This window comes from Orcinus orca, chromosome 4, assembly GCF_937001465.1.
Source record: "Orcinus orca chromosome 4, mOrcOrc1.1, whole genome shotgun sequence".
Lineage (NCBI taxonomy): Eukaryota > Metazoa > Chordata > Mammalia > Artiodactyla > Delphinidae > Orcinus > Orcinus orca.
Window position 1 is genome coordinate 132,351,513 of NC_064562.1, and position 19,886 is coordinate 132,371,398.

General features: G+C 36.5%; 1 protein-coding gene across 1 annotated transcript in view; it reads right to left on the bottom strand.

Annotated features, from left to right (window-relative positions):
* The window catches only part of PRSS12 (serine protease 12), a 68,850-nt gene that overhangs the window by 10,046 nt on the left and 38,918 nt on the right, over positions 1-19,886 (bottom strand). Inside the window, exons 8-11 of the mRNA XM_004265079.3 lie at positions 17,958-18,099; positions 11,374-11,579; positions 7,481-7,559; positions 6,635-6,757 (exon numbers count right to left, since the gene is read on the bottom strand). Coding sequence (XP_004265127.1) covers positions 6,635-6,757; positions 7,481-7,559; positions 11,374-11,579; positions 17,958-18,099 — 550 coding nt within the window. The remainder of the gene's footprint in view (positions 1-6,634; positions 6,758-7,480; positions 7,560-11,373; positions 11,580-17,957; positions 18,100-19,886) is intronic.

Consider the following 19,886-nt stretch of genomic DNA (forward strand, 5'->3'; position numbering starts at 1 on the left):
CGCGGAGCGGCTGGGCCCGTGAGCCGTGGCCGCTGAGCCTGCGCGTCCGGAGCCTGTGCTCCGCAGCGGGAGAGGCCACAGCAGTGAGAGGCCCGCGTACCGCAAAAAAAAAAAAAAAAAAGTCCCATTACTCTGTGGCTCATCTTTCTAATTATAATGTCTAATAATTTAGATATTTCGGATTTTCAGAGCAGCATTCTCTGACAATTTCCAGCTTCTTTGGTGATTCTAGGCAAAAAAGTCAAATAGATAAAATCAGGTAAAGCTATATTCTTGATCAAATCAAATTTGCAGAAGAATTACAGAAATGAAAGAATCCTAGTTTTGGGCACATTCTTTCCTCCAAAGTGGCATTTGCTATCAGAACAAGCAATTAAAAGAAATTAGTTTAACATTCAGGAATTTTTCTCTCAATTATATTGCCATACCACCATAGAGAGAGGGTCATTTTACAGTACTTGTAGTAATGATTTAAAGTAGAAAATAGTGGGAGTTCACTGGCGGTCCAGTGGTTAGGACTCCATGCGTCCACTGCAGGGGTCAAGGGTTCGATCCCTGGTCAGGGAACTAAGATCCTGCAAGCCACATAGCATGGCAAAAAAAAAAAAAGTAGAAAATAGCAAAAGCAAGCAATTTATATTGTGTAAAATTCATAGGGCAACTGCAGAAAAACTTAATTTATCCAAGTTTCTGCTTCAAACTGCCAATGGGATACTGCATTCCAAAGTCTGTATTAACACTAGGAAAAATGTGAAAAATGGGATAGAAGGCCTTTAAATGGTGATTCACCAACTACCTCAGTTACCCTTGTTAACGCTGGCATAAAAGAATGTTTTGGACACCTCACAATACGTGAAAGCCATGAATGTAGAGCTGGATTACTAGAACTGTCAGCCTTCCAGTAAGGTACCCTCATCTTACAGAGACAACTCTATAGGAAATGAGTGTAACAGGATGGTGGATGTGAGTAACTATGTTCTGATCTCATCATCCGCAGGCCATCATTCCTAGATTATTCTGATATAAGGATTACATAAAAGAGTGACTACTCTGTGGGGGCAAAACAAATAAACATAAAAAACTGTCATCCCGTAGAATAAAGTAACACAGAAGGTGATAGCAATCTGTGCCTATTGTTCAGAACGGCTATTCAAGAGCACTGGCCTACATCATCACTGCAAGATTTAGGCACCAAAGGAGGCCCCATGAACAAGAAGCTATTTTATATATTGAAGTCCAGTAGTTAAAGCAGCAGAGATACAAACAGAAAGGAAATGGGGGTGAGAGAGATAATTTCAAAATATGAAATCTAGGTCCCCTAGCAGTGGATCTTAAGTTAGACTCCCAAGAAATCTAAAAAAAGGTAACCTCTCAGAACCTGACCACATTGCTTCTGTAGTACAGTGTCTACAATTCCAGAGGAAAACTATTTTTTGCAAACTTCAGAGTTTCTGATGATTAAAGGAGGGTTGTTTTAATCCAGAGTCCCTGAACCCAGAAGACAAAATTTGGAGTTTGTTCTAATCACTGGTAACTCTCCTTATGGCTGTCAATAAACTTACTGGAATAAAGACGTGAGTTGTAGCCTCCTTGGGCACTTCAGAACAAGTCTATGAAATCCGGTAAAGGTTACAAACCAAGTCAGATGAATTTGTAACACCTTTGCAAAACAATTTTCTCCCTACTCACATTAAAAGAGTCTTGCGGTCTATCCAAAGCACATCAAAAAGTTGCATATCATAATCTGCTCCTCTGTTTTTTAATCAGCTGTCTTTTATACCGCACAGATAATGGGAAGAAACTCAGAATGACGTATGGAAGGAGTTATCTGTTGATCTAGGTTTAAAATACCACCATCCTCTAAAGAGTCCAACATCCTTAAATATACCCACTACCTAGCAACCGAGCCCCACTTTCATCCTGCATCCATCATTTAGGAGGGTCTAGTATGTGCCAAGTAATACACGAGACACTTGGTTTATAAATACAAATGAGACCATTACTGACTTGAAGCAATAATCTAGAAGGCTCAGGTCAAGGGAGGAATAATGACATGTAAACAAACAAACCCAAACATGTACCTAAAAAAAAAAAAAGACCTTTGAGGGAACTTAAAGGTCAGATCAAAGTTTTCAACCTCAAGTGGAATTTTGGGGCAATTTCCTGACTTTAATACGTTAAGCCTTGGACCCCTAAGTCTATAACTTTTAGCAGAGAAAGATTTACTTGAAAGAGAAGGAGTCTTGAACAAGAGGAGAAAAATCTAAACTGAACGTACTGAATTATTTTGCTTAAATTCTAAGCGCAAGACGGGCTTCTCCAGTTTCTCTGCAGTTTCCTACCTAGTTTTTCTCCACTAGTCAGTGGGATAAAATCATCCTGAATTCTCTACTTTTGTTCATAATAATCTTTGATTCCTTTTTGTGAACCCCAACATAATAAGAGCCAACATTCGTTTTGAATTTTACAGTTTATAGAATACTTTCACATACTTTGCAGATCATTTGTTCCTCACTGTAGAACGTTACTGCCTTCATTTTACAGATGAGAAAATTGAGGCTCCCAGAGGTTAAAATAATCCCCACAAAGTGAAACAATTAACAGTTGGAGGAGCTGGAACTGTAACCTTGGTCTTGATGGCCAGGTCCCAGTCGCTGGTTACACAGTACCAAGTTCTATTGATTTCTATCAGGGTCTCTACCTTCTCTCCCTCCTTTTCTTTTCTACCTTCTATCTTTATTACAATAGCCTTATAACCAGTCTCCCTCCAGTTCCTACCACAGTGGGTTTAATCACTTGGTAACATGGACCAATTTGAGTCACTCCAGGAAAAGGCACAGAAGCATGTATGCAAATATTTCTCATATAATTTGAAGCCTGTTCACAGACCCCTAGATTAATAACTTTGCTTTCCCCCCTGCCCCCAGATCTATCCCATACATCTCCTAAAACTCCTCTTTGATCATATTTCAAGGCTCAAAAACCTTTCGTGGTTTCCCACTGCCTAGTGAATGAAACAGATTCAGCACCCTGGCATTCCAGACCTTTCCTGCTTCTTTACTGTAAGTCCGCTATACAAATTCCAGATCCACAATCCTAACTAATAACTGGCATCCTTCAAATATGCTGTATGCTTTCTTTCTCACCACTGTGCTCTCAACACGAAATGTTATCTACCTCCAGCCTCTACCAATACACGAATCCAGCCTCTTTGCTTGAACAGACTTCATAACAGAACTCACTCCTCCTCCCACATACAGCCCATCCCAGCTTTGTCTTGTGTTAAAGAAATAAAAAGGAAACAACAGACCTCTTTCCTATGTTAAAATGAAAATTACCTTTCATTAGCATTTGTGGTATTTGAAGTAACAGGTAATGAATTTAATCTGATTCCACACACTCTCGCCTTTCTGCTTGCCTTCCTTAGTGCACCATGTCACTTTGTCAGAGGATGGCACTCGGAACTGAGCACAGTTCTCTCTGTTTGATAGCGACAGTGCTTTTGCCCCCTACAACAGCTTGAGCACAGAAGAGTAAGCGTCTTGTTGTGTTGGCGCTGTTCTGTCAGGGCTGCCCAAGGCCGATTAACTTTGTGGGCAACCACATGGCATCACTGACTCTATTAAGGTTGCAGGATGCTAAAACCCATAAGGTCTTTTTCACGTGTGCTGCATTCAAGCCAGGTTTCCTGAACTAAAGGCAGCATTTTACTTCCTCTTTATTCCACATTAGTTTTTTTGTTTTTTTTTTTTTTTTTGCGGTACGCAGGCCTCTTACTGCTGTGGCCTCTCCCGTTGCGGAGCACAGGCTCTGGATGCCCAGGCTCAGCGGCCATGGCTCACGGGCCCAGCTGCTCCGCGGCATGTGGGATCTTCCCGGACCGGGGCACGAACCCGTGTCCCCTGCATCGGCAGGAGGACTCTCAACCACTGTGCCACCAGGAAAGCCCTCCACATTACTTTTTTATTAGAATCAGCCTACCAATATTCTTTACCACCATGGATCCAATCTTCTAAGATATTACGTGTCCCTCCCAATCTCCTGGCATCAAAAATATGATTAATTTATCATCAGTGTCCCGTTTCAGTTTAGTGATTAATATGTTGAATAGGGCAAGGATAAGTATCCTGTTAACTCCATTATATCCTTCCTCATCATCATTCTTCAAAAGTCCAGACCACATTCTATTCTATCCAGGAGCAAGAGGGTCTTAACCTTTAACGTTCATGAGAATCATCAAAGATGCTTGATAAAAACGTAAACTCCTGGGTCTTAGCTCCAAAGATTCAGTAGATCTGGGATAGGGGCCCAGAAATCTGGATTTTTAATAAGCTGAATGTATTGGGTTGGCCAAAATGTTCATTCGGGGTTTCCTGTAACATCTTACAGAAACACCCGAACGAACTTTTTGGCCAACCCAATACCTAATATTGCGGTGAAAAGACCACACTTTAAAAATGGTGCTCTAAACTTTTTTTTGATCCCATATGTCTCCCTCCTCTGGGTTCCTGTAGCTGCATTAAAAACTCATGGTACCAAGGGTCCTATCCGTCTTATTCTCCAAGATATTTCTAGTGCATGGCACATTCCTGGGAACATTACAGGCTCAATAACTTTTTGTTAAGTTAATAAATGAATCTTTATTGTCTGTGCCATTCATGTAACACAGGACTATATTAAACCCACTGGTATACAGGTGAACTCTCAAACTCAATTATTACCGCAGAAATGACAAAGGCTATGTAAAATACAGATTTGTGTCTTCTGCAGCACCTTGAACATGGAATATTACTCCATAATATTTATCAAAATAGATAAGAGGAAGTGAATAGAGATTCTAGAAACAAAGATACATGAGAACTTGGCAAACAACACAGTTGACATAAACCAGCTGGTAAAGAATGGAATGTTTAGTTTTAAAAGGTACTGGGAAAACTAACTATCCATAAAGAAAAATATAAAATTAGGTCCCTTCCTTATACCATATACCATACACACAAAAAAAACTGTAAACAGATTAAAAATCTAAATAGGAAAAGCAAAATTGTAATTTTTTTTTGTAAAAAACTACCATCTTCATATGGGTCTAAAGAAGAATTTTAAAAATAAGATATACAAAGCTTTTAAGACTTTAAAAATTGACACATTTAAATATATTAAAATTAAAACATCTTCATAAGAAAGAAACCTTAAACTAGTGAAAGGACATGCCCCAGATTGAGAAAAGTTATTTGTAACACATAATAACAAAGATTCTGTACAAAGAATATATCCCAAAATATGTTTAAATTACAAAAGACAATCGAATAGAAAAATAAGCAAAGGATGTGAACAAATAATTCATGAAAGAGGAAGACACTAATCAGGAAAATAGAATTAAAAAGAAATCCGAAAACTCTAAGACTGGCAAAAATTGAAAATGTTGATGGTATCAAGTTGGGGTAGGGATGTGAGGAAACAGGAACTTACACATTGCTCTGATATAAACTGATACAGTTACTTTAGAACATAAGTTGGTAGTGTCTAGTAAACTTGAATGGCACCCATACTCCAGGACCCAGCACAATGCTCCCACATGTCTGTACCAATGAGACACGTAATGGATATCTAATGCAACATTGTTTTTTAATAATGAAAGAATGGAAACCACCTAACCTTCCACCAGTAGGAGAATAAATAAACTGAGGTTGGTTTTGTCTTACAATAGGAGTTAACACTCATATGGCAGTTAAAATCTACATGGATGGATTGTAAATACACCATGAAGCCATATATTTTCACATACGAAAAAATACAAAACAAATTTTTGGTTGTAACAATTTTTCAACATTATGGTACATGTTTTACTTAAAACATTTTATGAGTATTTTTAAGTACACAGAATAGTGAAACCCCTTGTACTCATCACCTTGATTCAATAACAATCAATATTTGCTAAGCAATGGTATACATTTTTAAATACTAAAATTTATGCTGAGGAAATGGCCATTAGCCAGGGCCCACAAAAGAGCACAGGACAAGGAGAAAGGACCACTAGGTTCTAGTGCAGGTGCTGTCACCATAAGCAGTGTGACTCTGGCACACTGAATCTCTCTGCATATCTTCCCCTCTGAACTGGGAAAACTTCAGATTGGGCTGATAAAATGCCTGGGACAAACGGAAATAATCAGGATGCAACCTGACAGGTACAAATAGAGAAATCTAAAAGACACAGAACACCAAGAAGACCCAAAGGTTCTAAAATTCAAATCAAAACACTAAACCTGGACTCCCTATTCCTTACCATTCATAATCAAATAATCTGAGGTCTCTTCTAGCGATATGGGGATATGATTTCATCCTCAGATATGTTCTTGGGGGAAGCACAAACACAGCTGCCTCCCCTTCAAAAACCGATCTTGTCTTCTCCTTAACTCTAGAGTTTGCTTTAACACCAGGTAGCAAGTAGCTTCCTGAGAGCTCTGTTCGCTCCTGATGTTACCCCCTCACTTCCACAGTGCCGCTGGTAGAGACAAGGAAGGCCTACAGCCTGGCTCTGACACCCCAAGTTTCTATCACGCTGTAGAGCAGGAAGGGATTGGAAGAACTGGCAAATAAGAGCCAAACCGAGTTGTTTGGAAAGGTGGACACATACCTCTTGAAGCAGTGTGCTGCTGTAAGGACCCAGCAGCTACTCAGGAGTGTGGCCCCGCAAAGGAGTCTGCCATCTCCATGGGATGACTTGAGCCGGAGGGACACTTGCCAAGGCCAACCACCCCTAAGAAGAAAGTAAGCCACTCATCAATACCCATAAAAGGCCGAAAAGCAAGGACAGTCATCCAGCAAAACAAGGACTTAGAAGGCTTGCTGGTGGGAGGAAAGAAGTAAAAAGGGGACTCTAGGATGTAGACTCCCTTCCTACTTTGAGAATGAATATTCCTACAACTTTGAGCAGACCACCCTGAAGACTTGCCTATAGCATGTGTATGCATCCCACCAAATTCTGACATTTTTGGAAACAATCTGTGTCTTCTTTATATTTCATGATTTGAAGCATATTTTCTCCCTCACCTAAGCAGCCTGAAGAAGTTTTTTTTTTTGTTTTGGCTTGTGGGATCTTAGTTCCCCGACCAGGGATTGAACCCAGGCCACGGCAGAGAAAGCACCGAGTCCTAACCACTGGACCGCCAGGGAATTCCCCGGAAGAAGTATTTAATAAGCAAAGCACTGGTTTTTCACTAGTAAATTCAACAAATAAAAAAATTATATTAAAATGAGTCAAGTCCAAAACAAATATATTCTAAATTAAACGAATTTGTAGTTATACATTTTTTTCAGATTTCCTGTTAAATTAGTTTGTTTCTGCCACATAACTTTTCAGCAACCCAACTATCTCATAAATCAGGGGATAGTGATTTGAAGAACATGGTCTATATAAAGTAAATATAAGTCAAAGGACAGTGAAATTATCAGTGTAATCTGTATTTGAAGAACGTTTTACCTTAAAGAATTTTTCCCACCAATGATCCGCTTCTGCCGACGGTGCAGTAATCTCACACCACAAACAGATAAGAGAGACTCTGAAGCAGAAAGAGGTTTTTAATTAAACTATCATATTGCTGATAGTGGGGTAAAGACACAAGTGACACATTCCTGATGCTTAGTGACACATTCCCCTGATGCTTCCTCTATTTTAAAGTGCTTTTTCTCTTCAAATTATAGGCTATTTTTCTTACAATAAAAATTAAACTTTTTAAAAATTTATTTATTTTATTTATATATATTATTTATTTTTGGCTGCATTGGGTCTTCACTGCTGCACATGGGCTTTCTGTAGTTGCGGCGAGCAAGGGCTATCGTTGCAGTGTGCAGGCTTCTCATTGCGGTGGCTTCTCTTGCTGCGGAGCATGGGCTCTAGGCACATGGGCTTCAGTAGTTGTGGCTCGTGGGCTCAGTAGTTGTGGCACATGGGCTTAGTTGCTCCGCAGCATGTGGGATCTTCCCAGACCAGGGATCGAGCCTGTGTCCCCTGCATTGGCAAGTGGATTCTTAACCACTGTGCCACCAGGGAAGTCCTATCTTATAATAAAAATTAAAAGTTGTTTTCTCATTTAACCAAGGCAACAATAATTTCACAAGTAGACAAGGAACTTTATGAGGTTTCCTACAATCAGCTCTGTAGAGGTTTCACAGGCTGCTGAATGATTTGGCCCTGTCTAGTACATCATCCTTGTGGTACCCACATCTCCTCCTCTGCTGATTATAGAGATTGTTCGGGAGTTCAGAAATATTAAACAAGAAAACTACAAAAGGCAACAATGCTCTGAATTATTTGATTTTCACAGACAACGCTCTTCCAAGCCACATACACAAATGTAACTCATAGGAGCAAAGCACATTCCCAGGATGAAATTCTAACATAAATTTACATTTACTCATATAGCATGTTAATATATGGAAAGGATTTACTAAGCCAATTTAAGTGGCAAATTGTATTTAAGGATATATGTAGTCAAACTTCTCAAGATAACAGAATTCTGTCAAAAGCATAAAAAAAGAAGAGTTAAACTAAAAGTATATGAAAAGGTGGTGTATAAAAGAAGAGTAAATAAACTATGACTAGCTTTAAAAATAATTTTAGAAAGTAGGAGAATCTATATGGGGATACGCTGTTTCTTTGGTTAAGTACACGTGTATAAAGTATAGATATATACTGCTTTTCTATCTGTTTAAGAAGAGAAGGGTAGGAATTGTGCCAAGACCATGGAAGTCTAGTCAGCACTAATGTTCTCCCATAATAACCAGGTAGAAGGGAGCCCAATATGGAATCAGCACTAGTTATTTCTTCATGGAGAGAGAGGTTCAACAATGTGTACCAAGATCATTAATTTGTCAAAGGATCTCAGAGACATGCTGTCAAACCTTAATCCTCATCTCTTAGGTTATGAGTCCTCTACATGACACTGCAAATTATAAGATACCAGAAAAACAGAAGTTTCCAGTAATGTTCCAAGTCAGGTCAATGTATATAATGCCATGACAAGGAATGATATTACACTAAGCAAGCAGAACTGGAAGTTTACATCATTCTGGAGTAAAGAAGAAGATTGCAAGAAAGCAAGATCTATTTAAAGCCATAAAACCCATTATTATAAAAAAATTATAAAGTAAAATGAAATTCATTTATAAAAGGATCCCATCAGATGACCAATAACCACTGGCTTGGGTTTGAATCACCTTATAGAAATTATTGGGTCTTGAGCCTCCACACAAAGTCAACAGGTTAATAATAAACCAGATTCAGTAATCCAGCTGGTCTAAGATGAAATTTTTTTTTTTTTTTTTTTTTGCGTTACGGGGGCCTCTCACTGTCGTGGCCTCTCCCGCTGTGGAGCACAGGCTCTGGACGCGCAGGCTCAGCGGCCATGGCTCACAGGCCCAGCCGCTCCGCGGCATGTGGGATCTTCCCGGACTGGGGCACGAATCCATGTCCCCTGCATCAGCAGGCGGACTCTCAACCACTGTGCCACCAGGGAAGCCCTAAGATGAAATTTTTAAATTTCAGATATGGTAGCATTAAGACCATGGAAAGGTATCAAAATAAGCAGTGCTACACCTTTGGAAGGCATTAAAACAAATTTATTAATAATGAAGAAATAAATATGGTATTTCATATTTTAAAATAGGTTTACATAGAAATATGGTAGAACATTTTACAATTACTGAATTTTTATGCTTTTCTGCTGCTTAAGAAATTTTCCATAATCCAAAGAATTAATTATGTTCACTTTGTAACTGTAGTTTAAATTATTGGAGGGAATTTAATACATTAAATTATAGTCAATACTTAGGAAAAATTGGCTTACCAAATCATATTTATGTCATGTAATATATATGTGTGTATATATATTATATATATATAAAACAAAGCACAAAGGGTTATAAATATTCTTCTCCAGACTCAGAAGACCCTCAGATAGTGAAGAATCATATTAACAACATCCAATTTATTTATTGCATTGTCTTTAATGGTTATTAAAAGATGTTAGAAAAAGAGAATGCTCAGATACAGGTGCACTTGATTTTTTTTTTAATTAATTAATTTATTTATGTATGGCTGTGTTGGGTCTTCGTTTCTGTGCGAGGGCTTTCTCTAGTTGTGGCAAGCGGGGGCCACTCTTCATCGTGGTGCGCGGGCCTCTCACTATCGTGGCCTCTCTTGTTGCGGAGCACAGGCTCCAGACACGCAGGCTCAGTAATTGTGGCTCACGGGCCCAGGTGCTCCACAGCATGTGGGATCTTCCCAGACCAGGGCTCGAACCCGTGTCCCCTGCATTAGCAGGCAGATTCTCAACCACTGTGCCACCAGGGAAGCCCTAGATGCACTTGATTTTAAGAAAATCTTAAGTATCAAACCATGGATTCTTAATCCACATAAATAAATGACTGTTCTTTTCATAAAACATAACCATAGTTTTCTCCAAAAGAGCTAGTTTTCCCCCTTATTCATTTAAAGCTGTATTTGTTTCATAAAAATTAAACTCAGAGCTTTTAAGAACTCTTCTATTTATATATGTATGACACATCCATTACTGTATTATACTAGAAGATTACTTCTATTTTCCTTACATTTTTATTTTTATTTAAATTTTATTTATTTATTTGGTTGTGCTGTGTCTTAGCTGCGGCAGGCGGTCTCCTTAGTTGCAGCTCACGGGCTCCCTAATTGCATCAGGCAGGCTCCTCAGCTGCAGTTCGCGGGCTCCTTATTTGTGGCATGTGAACTCTTAGTTGCAGCATGCATGTGGAATCTAGTTCACTGACCAGGGATTGAACCCGGGACCCCCACATTGGGAGCACGGAGTCCCATCCACAGCACCATGAGGGAAGTCCCCCCTTACATTTTTAAATTTCAGAGAGTAGAATCTACAAAAGATAATTTTCTTTTTTTTGCAATTAATTTTAAAAATTATCCTTGCTGTTTAAGATATTAATAAGAGTGGAAGAAGTGCCCTTCTCTGATTCATCTTTAAATTTTCATTTCTTCTTTTTATGAAGCAAATATAAATTCTGAATCTTCAAGAATACCAGCAAGTTTGATAGTTTTATTACATCCAGAGAAGGAACGGTTAGAAATGGCTAAGAATGTCAAAACGGGACAATCTCAGAGATTACAAAATCCTGTAAATCCACTCCTGCCCCTGAACCCTGCTTTCCCTTGTGAGTCCCATCCAGTAAAGTTTGTCAAGAACCACTGCCTCTAAATACAAGCAGAAGGAACAAGGGATTGAGTATATTCTTATGGAGGGGAGTTTCATTATCAAAGTACTGCTTAGAATAATGAAGTGTGGCTTTGTATTCTTTGACTTGTATAGGTCCCAGAAGGTTACGTACCTTTATTACTGTTACCTGATGCTTTCTTGTCAAAATAATCACAAATAACTCCTGCATCTTCACCGTGGCGGCAGTTGTGTCTTCCAATATCTTGTTTGATACAGTCAGCCAGGGACCTCTCATTTCCTGTGCACTTCACATTATCCACGTGGATGGGTCCTTTTCCTTCCCCAAAATAAGCCATGGTTCTTGCTCTGGCAGGACCCCTGGAAACAGAGCGTTCTTGAGGATGTGGAGAATCAGTCAAACATACAATTGAATAAATCACAACATATACCCTCATTCAATTATACTTCTTAACTCATACATTAAAACACTTATTTCATGACTCTGTCAAAAAAAAAAAAAAAAGCTTGAGCGCGTAATAACTATACATTCTTTGTTTTCATATCTCAGAACTTCTTGATTACATCTTAGCTCCTACTAAGAAAGTCACATTTAATGGCATGTCAAAAATTTATGGTAGTCTTAAACTCTAGTTTAATCAGGAAAAAAAATCACCTCAAAATTTTCTACTCCCTTCCAGAGCATAATACTCCCTTAAAGTTGGTATAGTAAGACTTCCCTGGTGGTGCAGTGCTTAAGAATCCGCCTGCCAATGTAGGCGACACGGGTTTGAGCCCTGGTCTGGGAAGATCCCACATGCCGCGGAGCAATTAAGCCTGTGTGCCACAATTACTGAGCCTGTGCTCTAGAGCCTGCAAGCCACAACTCCTGAGCCTGAGTGCCACAACTACAGAAGCCTGCGCACCTACAGCCTGTGCTCCACAAGAGAAGCCACCGCAACGAGAAGCCCGCACACCGCAACGAAGAGTAGACCCCGCTCACTGCAACTAGAGAAAGCCCGCATGCAGCAATGAAGACCCAACGCAGCCAAAAATAAATAAAAATTAATAAAAAAGAAATTGGTACAGTATTTCCAAGAAAATTACAAGAATTAAATAATTACCTAGGGAGCTAAGAATTTTTAAAGCCTACTTTAGAAGTACAAAAGCACAATTTTTAACTGAGAAAGAGAACACCAGGAATCATGAATAGAAGGCAGACTTAATTTGGTATATCACTTTTCTTTGGTTTCTGTTTTTTTAAATAATATATTACTTCTTTTTAAATATCCAAATACAAAATCTTTTTAGTGAAATATTTCAAACTAACACCATATTCAAAACTCAGCTCCTGCTAAATTAGTGACATAAGAACGGAAAAGTTTTAAAGTTTGAATTATAGGAAAATTATCCTTATAACCTCAAGTTAGGGAAAGACTTATTAAACAAGACACAGATGTATACCTTAAATTAAAAGATTGATAAATTCAACAAAAATTAAATTAAGAATGCCACTTTACTAAAAAACACCCACAGGAAAGTGAAAAGATAAGTTTTAAAGTTGACGAATATATATATATATATATATATATATATATATATATATGTTGGTGGATGCATTCTCTGATAGAGGGACATAGCATACAATATACAAATAACTCTCAAATTTCATTTATAGAATAAAAAACCAACAACCTAATAGAAAAACAGGCAAAAGACAGGTTTTAAATCAAAAGAAACTATCTTATTAAAAATGACAATATGAACCAGATTTCTAACATTAAAATATTCTACTTAGTTAAGATAAGGTTATTATACTTTCCTTATAGTTATGCAAGGAACTCAGGCAAAGTAGTTTACTGATATGAATTATCTGAGGAATTTGCTTGAATAATCCTCTTTCATCAATGAGACCTGGCCTCACATGCTTGTAGTTGGCAGTACACTCATTTCAAAAATATACCCCATCATTTCTTCTGTATTGGTAACTGCTACTCTGACATAAATTGCAAATAAAAATAAGATTTAGCCCATTAAAAATGCTTACAGTCATGGAAGATCAAACAGGTAACTCTAAAGTTACTCTCTTTTGAATCTGAATCGACATTTCTTCAAAGAAGATATACTCATGTCCAACAAGCACATGATAAGATGCTCAGCATCACTGATTATCAGGGAAATGCAAATCAAAACCACAGTGAGACACCACTCACGCCTACTAGGATGGCCATTGTCAAAGAGATGGACAATAAAGAGTGTTGGTGAAAAAAAAAACTTTTGTATCAATTTTGATAATTATATTTTTGTTGAAAATGTACAGTTTCCTAGATAATTTCATCTAGATTTGCAAATTCATTAGCTAAAAGTAGTTCATAGTATTTTACAGTTTTTAACCCTCTGTGTATCTGTGCTTATATTCCTTTTCTTTTCTCTAATGTTTACTTGTATTCTCTCCTTCTTAATCAGAATTGTCAGGAATTATTTTATTAATCTTTTTAAAAAATGGAAATAATTGCTGATATGTGCATGCGTAATGTAGAGCAACTTAAAATTCAAATAGGTATACTTTGAAGAAAGTTAAAAACTAATAGCATCCTGAAACTAATATCCCAGATGATTCCCATCAGTTTTGGGTGTGAGGATGAGTAGAGATAGAAGGTAAATAACAGTATGCTAAATCTCTTGATGTATTTCAGGAAGGGGAAGTTACAAACAATTTTTGAAATTGGTAAGAAAATATGCCAGTATGTTTGCTGAAATTTTTTTCAAATTTCTAGTAAAACAACAAGAATGCTGAAATTCCAGACAACTAGAGAAAGGAAAGAAAGAAAATTGGATTGTTTGCAAATCAGAAAACCGAAGATTACACAAAGAACAGAAAATAAAGCATGATAAATAGCATAAAAGTAGATGACAGATGGAAGTAAACATGTAGAAAATAAATTAGACTCATTAAATAAAACAAAAGGATGATTCCTTAGTAATTTACCAATCAATGCACAAACTAAAGAGAATGCACCATTTTAGATATATCAACAAGTAGAATTAGAGAACATTTTAACTAATGAAAGTACATAATTAAAGACATTTTCAATGATATAGTGAAATCTAATAAATTTTTTTGACTTTTTAAAAAATAATTAAGGACTGTGTCACCTATAGAGACTTCTCACTGGACTACAAGCATGCAGTAATTCATAGCTAAGAATTCCAATGAGACAATAGGCTCCAATACATTAGTCTTTAAACTGAGTATCAAGTGCTCCTGGGAGTAGGTGATGACTTTCCAAGGGATATAAGGACTTTATGGGAACTGATATGCAGATCATCAAAACCCACGTGTATTCTCTCCTAAAACTGGTCTTGCTAAAGTCAAGGTCAACCTCTCTTTCAAAATTTCCCTTTTCCCACTGCGCAAAACAAAGGTATATCTTTCACTCATCCCAAATCCAATCACAGTGCCTTGCTCCAAGATTTAAAAGACTCTAAAGTGGCCAAAAGAACGATTCAAAATAAATTTTATCCAAGGACCAAAAACCCAACCCCTCAGTCTAGGAAATGGAAGCTTTGGTCAACTTTTCTTTCCTATGTTTAATACTTATTTATCAAATTTTATTTTTTGTTGTTGTTTTTAATTAGTTGTGTACTAGAAATCATAAAATTCTGAGAGGAACTTGTTAGAAGAATTTAATTTCTCTCTTTCTCGCTCTCTCCATGTGTGTACACACACACACACATACACACACACATACACACACATTTTTAAAAACATAGGACATTAGGATTCTGTGGGGAAAGAAAATTTAAACCACAATTTCAAGGAGAAAAAGGAACTATGTAAAATTTGTGAAGGTCAAAAAAGAGCTTGCTCATGTATTTTTTAAATGAATGACAGAGTATCAAAGCACTATATTTATATTTTATTGGATATAATTAGGAGTGAAGTAACAGTTCTATTTTTAAATGTCATATACAAATATGCCAGAAATTAAATCCTTTGCCGCTATTTAAATGTAAGATAAAAATTAGATATACTTAACTTTAGGTCCCTACTAAGACAATAGGGGTACATCATTTTTTAAATTCTTTTAAGGGATACTACTCTAATAAATACACAGTTCAAAAACAATGTCATATTGAAATATATGCTAATGGATTCACACAAAGTTCAGATAGAATGGAATTTCCATCATGGCTATTTAGTCTTTCTTAACGAGGCTAACTGATAGCAACACATTCTCTCTCAACCCTCTAAAAACAATGTGCTCATATGCTAGACTTTGTCAGACATCATGTAATACATCATTAAAGAGTGCCCTTTACTTTCTGTTCACTCTAAGCATATCTATGTTAGTTACCATTCATGTTCCTGGTTTTTATTACTTCATTTCTGTTTCTCCCATTATGAAAAAGCTTTCTAATGCGACTTTGATTCTCAGTGTTTCCAAGGACTAATCCTCAAGTGTGATATAGCTGGCTGGGGGACAGTTCTCTGGAATTCTTATTAATAAAACTCAAGCCTTTTGACAGTTTCAAAGTTTTCTGGATTGATTTCTACAAATAAATTGCTTTATTAAAGACTTTTATTAATTCGAAGTAACATGGGGAAAAAAAACCCTGTTCTAATCACATACCTATTTACAATTATATATATGTTCTTATATGAAATTCCATCTCCCCTTGGTGGAAAATTATAAAACGTTCAAGTGTATTTAGATTGATCAAATATTGAAACGATTTTCTTTTAAATACTATTTGATGGCAAATTGTAGCTTGTGCACTAGATGTCTATCCAATGTCACAGTTACATTAAATTACTGAATTATGTGTTAAGAGGCTTTATTTTAAAAACAATTATGAAGTATGATCTTCCTTTAATGCTTTTCTTGATAATTGTTACAGAAATAGTATTGAAAATTGCTACAAACTTTGTTCACTTAATCTAGATTGTTCTTACCTAAATTCACCATTTGAGTTGAATGTAAAATGGACTAAATGATAAGTAAAAAGCAATGAAAAATTTAGAAAGAAATCAAAGTGAAAATGCATTGATGAATATTCTTACAAATTTTTTTCTCCTTAAACATGACTTAGACACACAATTCAAGGATCAAATTTGACCTTTTTTTTCATATTTTCCTTCATATTTCCAAAGGTAACACTAGGTTTCTTGGATCACCTCTACCAAAAAAATAAAAGTAAGCCAAAAAACCAGTCTCAAGCAGTATATACTTTAATGGCTGATTTTAGGTAAGGAAATTCACTGGGCATGTAATGTAAGAACAATAATGTATATATGTGTGTGTGTGTGTATATATATATATATATATATATATATATATATATATACATTTTTTTTTCAAATGGAGAACGAAATGTTAGAAATGTAGTGAGCAAAGGAAACTTAAATTGTTGACTGAATTCATCTAGGCATCTAATGTAGATGCTTCCTCCCTTCCTCTATTACCCCATATTTTGAAAGCTGAAAATATGTCACATACCACCAATTTTGAATACTGAAAATCTATATTACAAATAATGGACCCACTAACCATAGGACAACTGGAATTGCAACTAGGTCCAAAACTGAACCGTAAATTGAAGTAGTATCTGAGTAACCAAAAACAAACTCTGACTTAAAACTTCAGGGAAAAAAAAAAAAAACACTTGAACTTTTATCAAAATAGAAATAATTTTAAAAATAAAAATGTATTCTGCATAGGAATAACCAGTTAAATTTATCAATATTTAGGATACACATAGATGTGTAATTAAGGGTATATTTTAAAATCCAAACCACTATTAGTAATCCAATATAAGCGAGGCAAATTATGTATATTAGCTTAAATTTCATGACCCTCTAAACTGTAACATGTTCCATATATTTGCAACTCCAAAATCAATCAGCCCTTTCACAGTCATTTGCAGACATGCGTAAAGTCTCAAAAAATTTGAGTTGCCCAGCTGAGGTCTCACAAGGAGATAAACTGCCTTTCTAGTTCAGCTCTCAAACTGGAAATAAGTGTCCTTTCTCACCTCATTTAGTGCCACATTTTTCGTGCTATAACTCATGCCTGAATGAAGCCCATTTAACACACTTATATTCTCTGTAAGGCATATCACAGCATTCCTTCATTCAAGAATGTTAGACAGCACTTCAGCAAAATTCTTGGGGACCATTTTAAACAGGGAAATCATCAACAAAAAGGTACAGAAATGGAAAAAAAAAAAGCACTAGGAGACTGCAAAAAGGGCAATTGTTTGCAAGCACGAGAGCTAAAACAAGAAGGCAGAACATGGCTTGGTTCAACCTCAGCTCTAGAAGCAATGGCTCAGTATTTTCTAACTTGATGTTCACAGTGACTTTAAAGAATGTAACTACTGCAAATAACAAGAACCAACTGTAATTTCAGTAACAGTAGAATCCCTTATAAGGCTACTGTGTTACGACATAAATCACAGAGAAAAGGTTAACACCTTTGGCTGACAGAAGCAGTAGAATGAATAGTCAAGAGTTATTAGACTATTTGTTACTAGATAAAAGCTACGTTTCTTAAGTAACATAATGTATATTTCTTGTGAGAAAATAGAAAAATTTAAAGAGACTCTACTTCGTATTTCTTTATAATTCTGAATCAAATAAGCATGCTGCCAGTATTTTCAATTGAATCACAGAAGTTAATTTTAGGCAAGAACAAGGATAAAAAATCAGAAATTTTCATCAGATGAACATCCCAAATAGAGTTAGGTTTTCCTTACTTGTAGCCAAGCTGTCGACAGATCACAGTTGCATCCTTATCAGTCCACCCATCATCACAAATTGTTCCCCACTGGCCATTTATAAAAACCTCCACTCGTCCTTCTTTCTTATTTTCTCCGTCCATCAGTCTGATTGGAAAACCTAAGTCATGATTCAAAAGTATTAGAAAAGCCAAAACAAGCAAACTGATACTAAAGCATGAGAGACTTTATAAAGTACTATTTGTTTGTAAAAGGAGCTAAAAATCAGCTGGGCAATGAGAGAGAGAGAGAGAGAGAGAGAGAGAGAGAAGAGATACCAATTTTTTAAAAAAACTGTATCTACTTTGGCAATATCTTCTGTAGCCTTGAAGTCAGAGCGCTGATCCTGTCTAACTTTGTATTCCCAACACTTGGAGCGGTGCTTGGCATTACAGTGTATAGAGTACATGTAATAGCTGTTTCTTGAATAAATGAATATATATCACTGTAAAATCGTCGATTATTTTATTACCACTAACTTCTAGTTAGTAAAAGACATTAACTTGGAGTTGTTTTTGTTCTACACCTACTCACTTATCCATGAACACACCTAGAAATTTATACTCCAAAGCTAGGATTTTTAGGAAGGATTTTCAGATATACCTTTGCATGCATGAGTAACTTGAATGATGGAAGAGAAAAAAAAAAGGCAAGCACAAGGACAATTTCTATCTCAGCCCTCCTATTTACTATGGATTCCAAAGGAAGGGCTTAAATCATAAAAATTATTAAGATGTAAAAGTTGAGAATCTGACCTCTAGCAAATTGGGATTTATCTAAATTATGCAAATAAAGTGGTTTATAGAGTCCTTCACACATCTCTATCAACACCAATAAATATGGTCTTGTTTAATCAAAAGCCCTCACTATAGCTTGCACACTGCCAGGGGTTGGATTGTGAAGTCATTAGAGGCGGCTCTAATCCAATTTGTGCACAGAAATATACAGAAGGAAGACAGAGTGAAGAGACATAGGATAAAATGGCCACCTGTAAGCCAAGGAGAGAGGTCTTGAACAGATCTTTCCCTCCCTGCCCTCAGAAGGAACCAACCTCTGTGGACAACCTCAGTTTTGGACTTCTAGATTCCAGAAGTGTGAGACAATAAATATCTGTTGTTTAAGCCACCAGTATGTGATACTTGATTACAGTAATATACATACTTTAGATTACCTAGTTACTAGAAGTGTCTCCAGCTTCGGAGCCCTTAAGATTGACTGATAAGGATTTAGGGAATACCATCAAACACAGTGAAATTAGCAGAACCAAGGAGGTGAAGTAAGCAGCTAATGAACAGAGTATCATTCTATATGTGTTTAAACCAACATATGTAATCACTAGACATTTGTTAACTGAAGGAAAATACTGTTGGCAAGATGGACACATCCTACTTTGATTCGTCTGATTCTTCTTTGTTGCCCCCAGAGTTGCTGGCTCTCTAATTTCTGTCCCTGATCATACTTCGTGGAACAGGCATCACAGTAGAATCAACATAGCAAAGTCAAAATCAACAAATGTTTGTGAAGTGCCTACTCTATGCACTGCTTACATTAGCTGAAAATCTTGGTGTTTTAGGTGTGTCACAAAACACAGTGTATTTGAAACTTAACATTTCTTATTATTGTATCTGAAATTTGGGAATTCTCTGCAAGAGCAGCAAGGCCAAAAAGTGATTCTCAATGAAAAAATTTAAACAGATGAAATTCTTAAATTTTTCAGTTTTTACATTTTTTAGATCTTTGGTACAAAATTAAGAAATCATATGTACATGGAATTAGACCTCCACATTCCACCCTAGTTGTTTTATGGGCAGCTTTTCACATACCATAAAAATAAAAATGATAAAGTGTTTTTAAAGCCTAAGTTGCATACTTTGTAAAAATAATAATACAGTATTCTTAACCTAATTT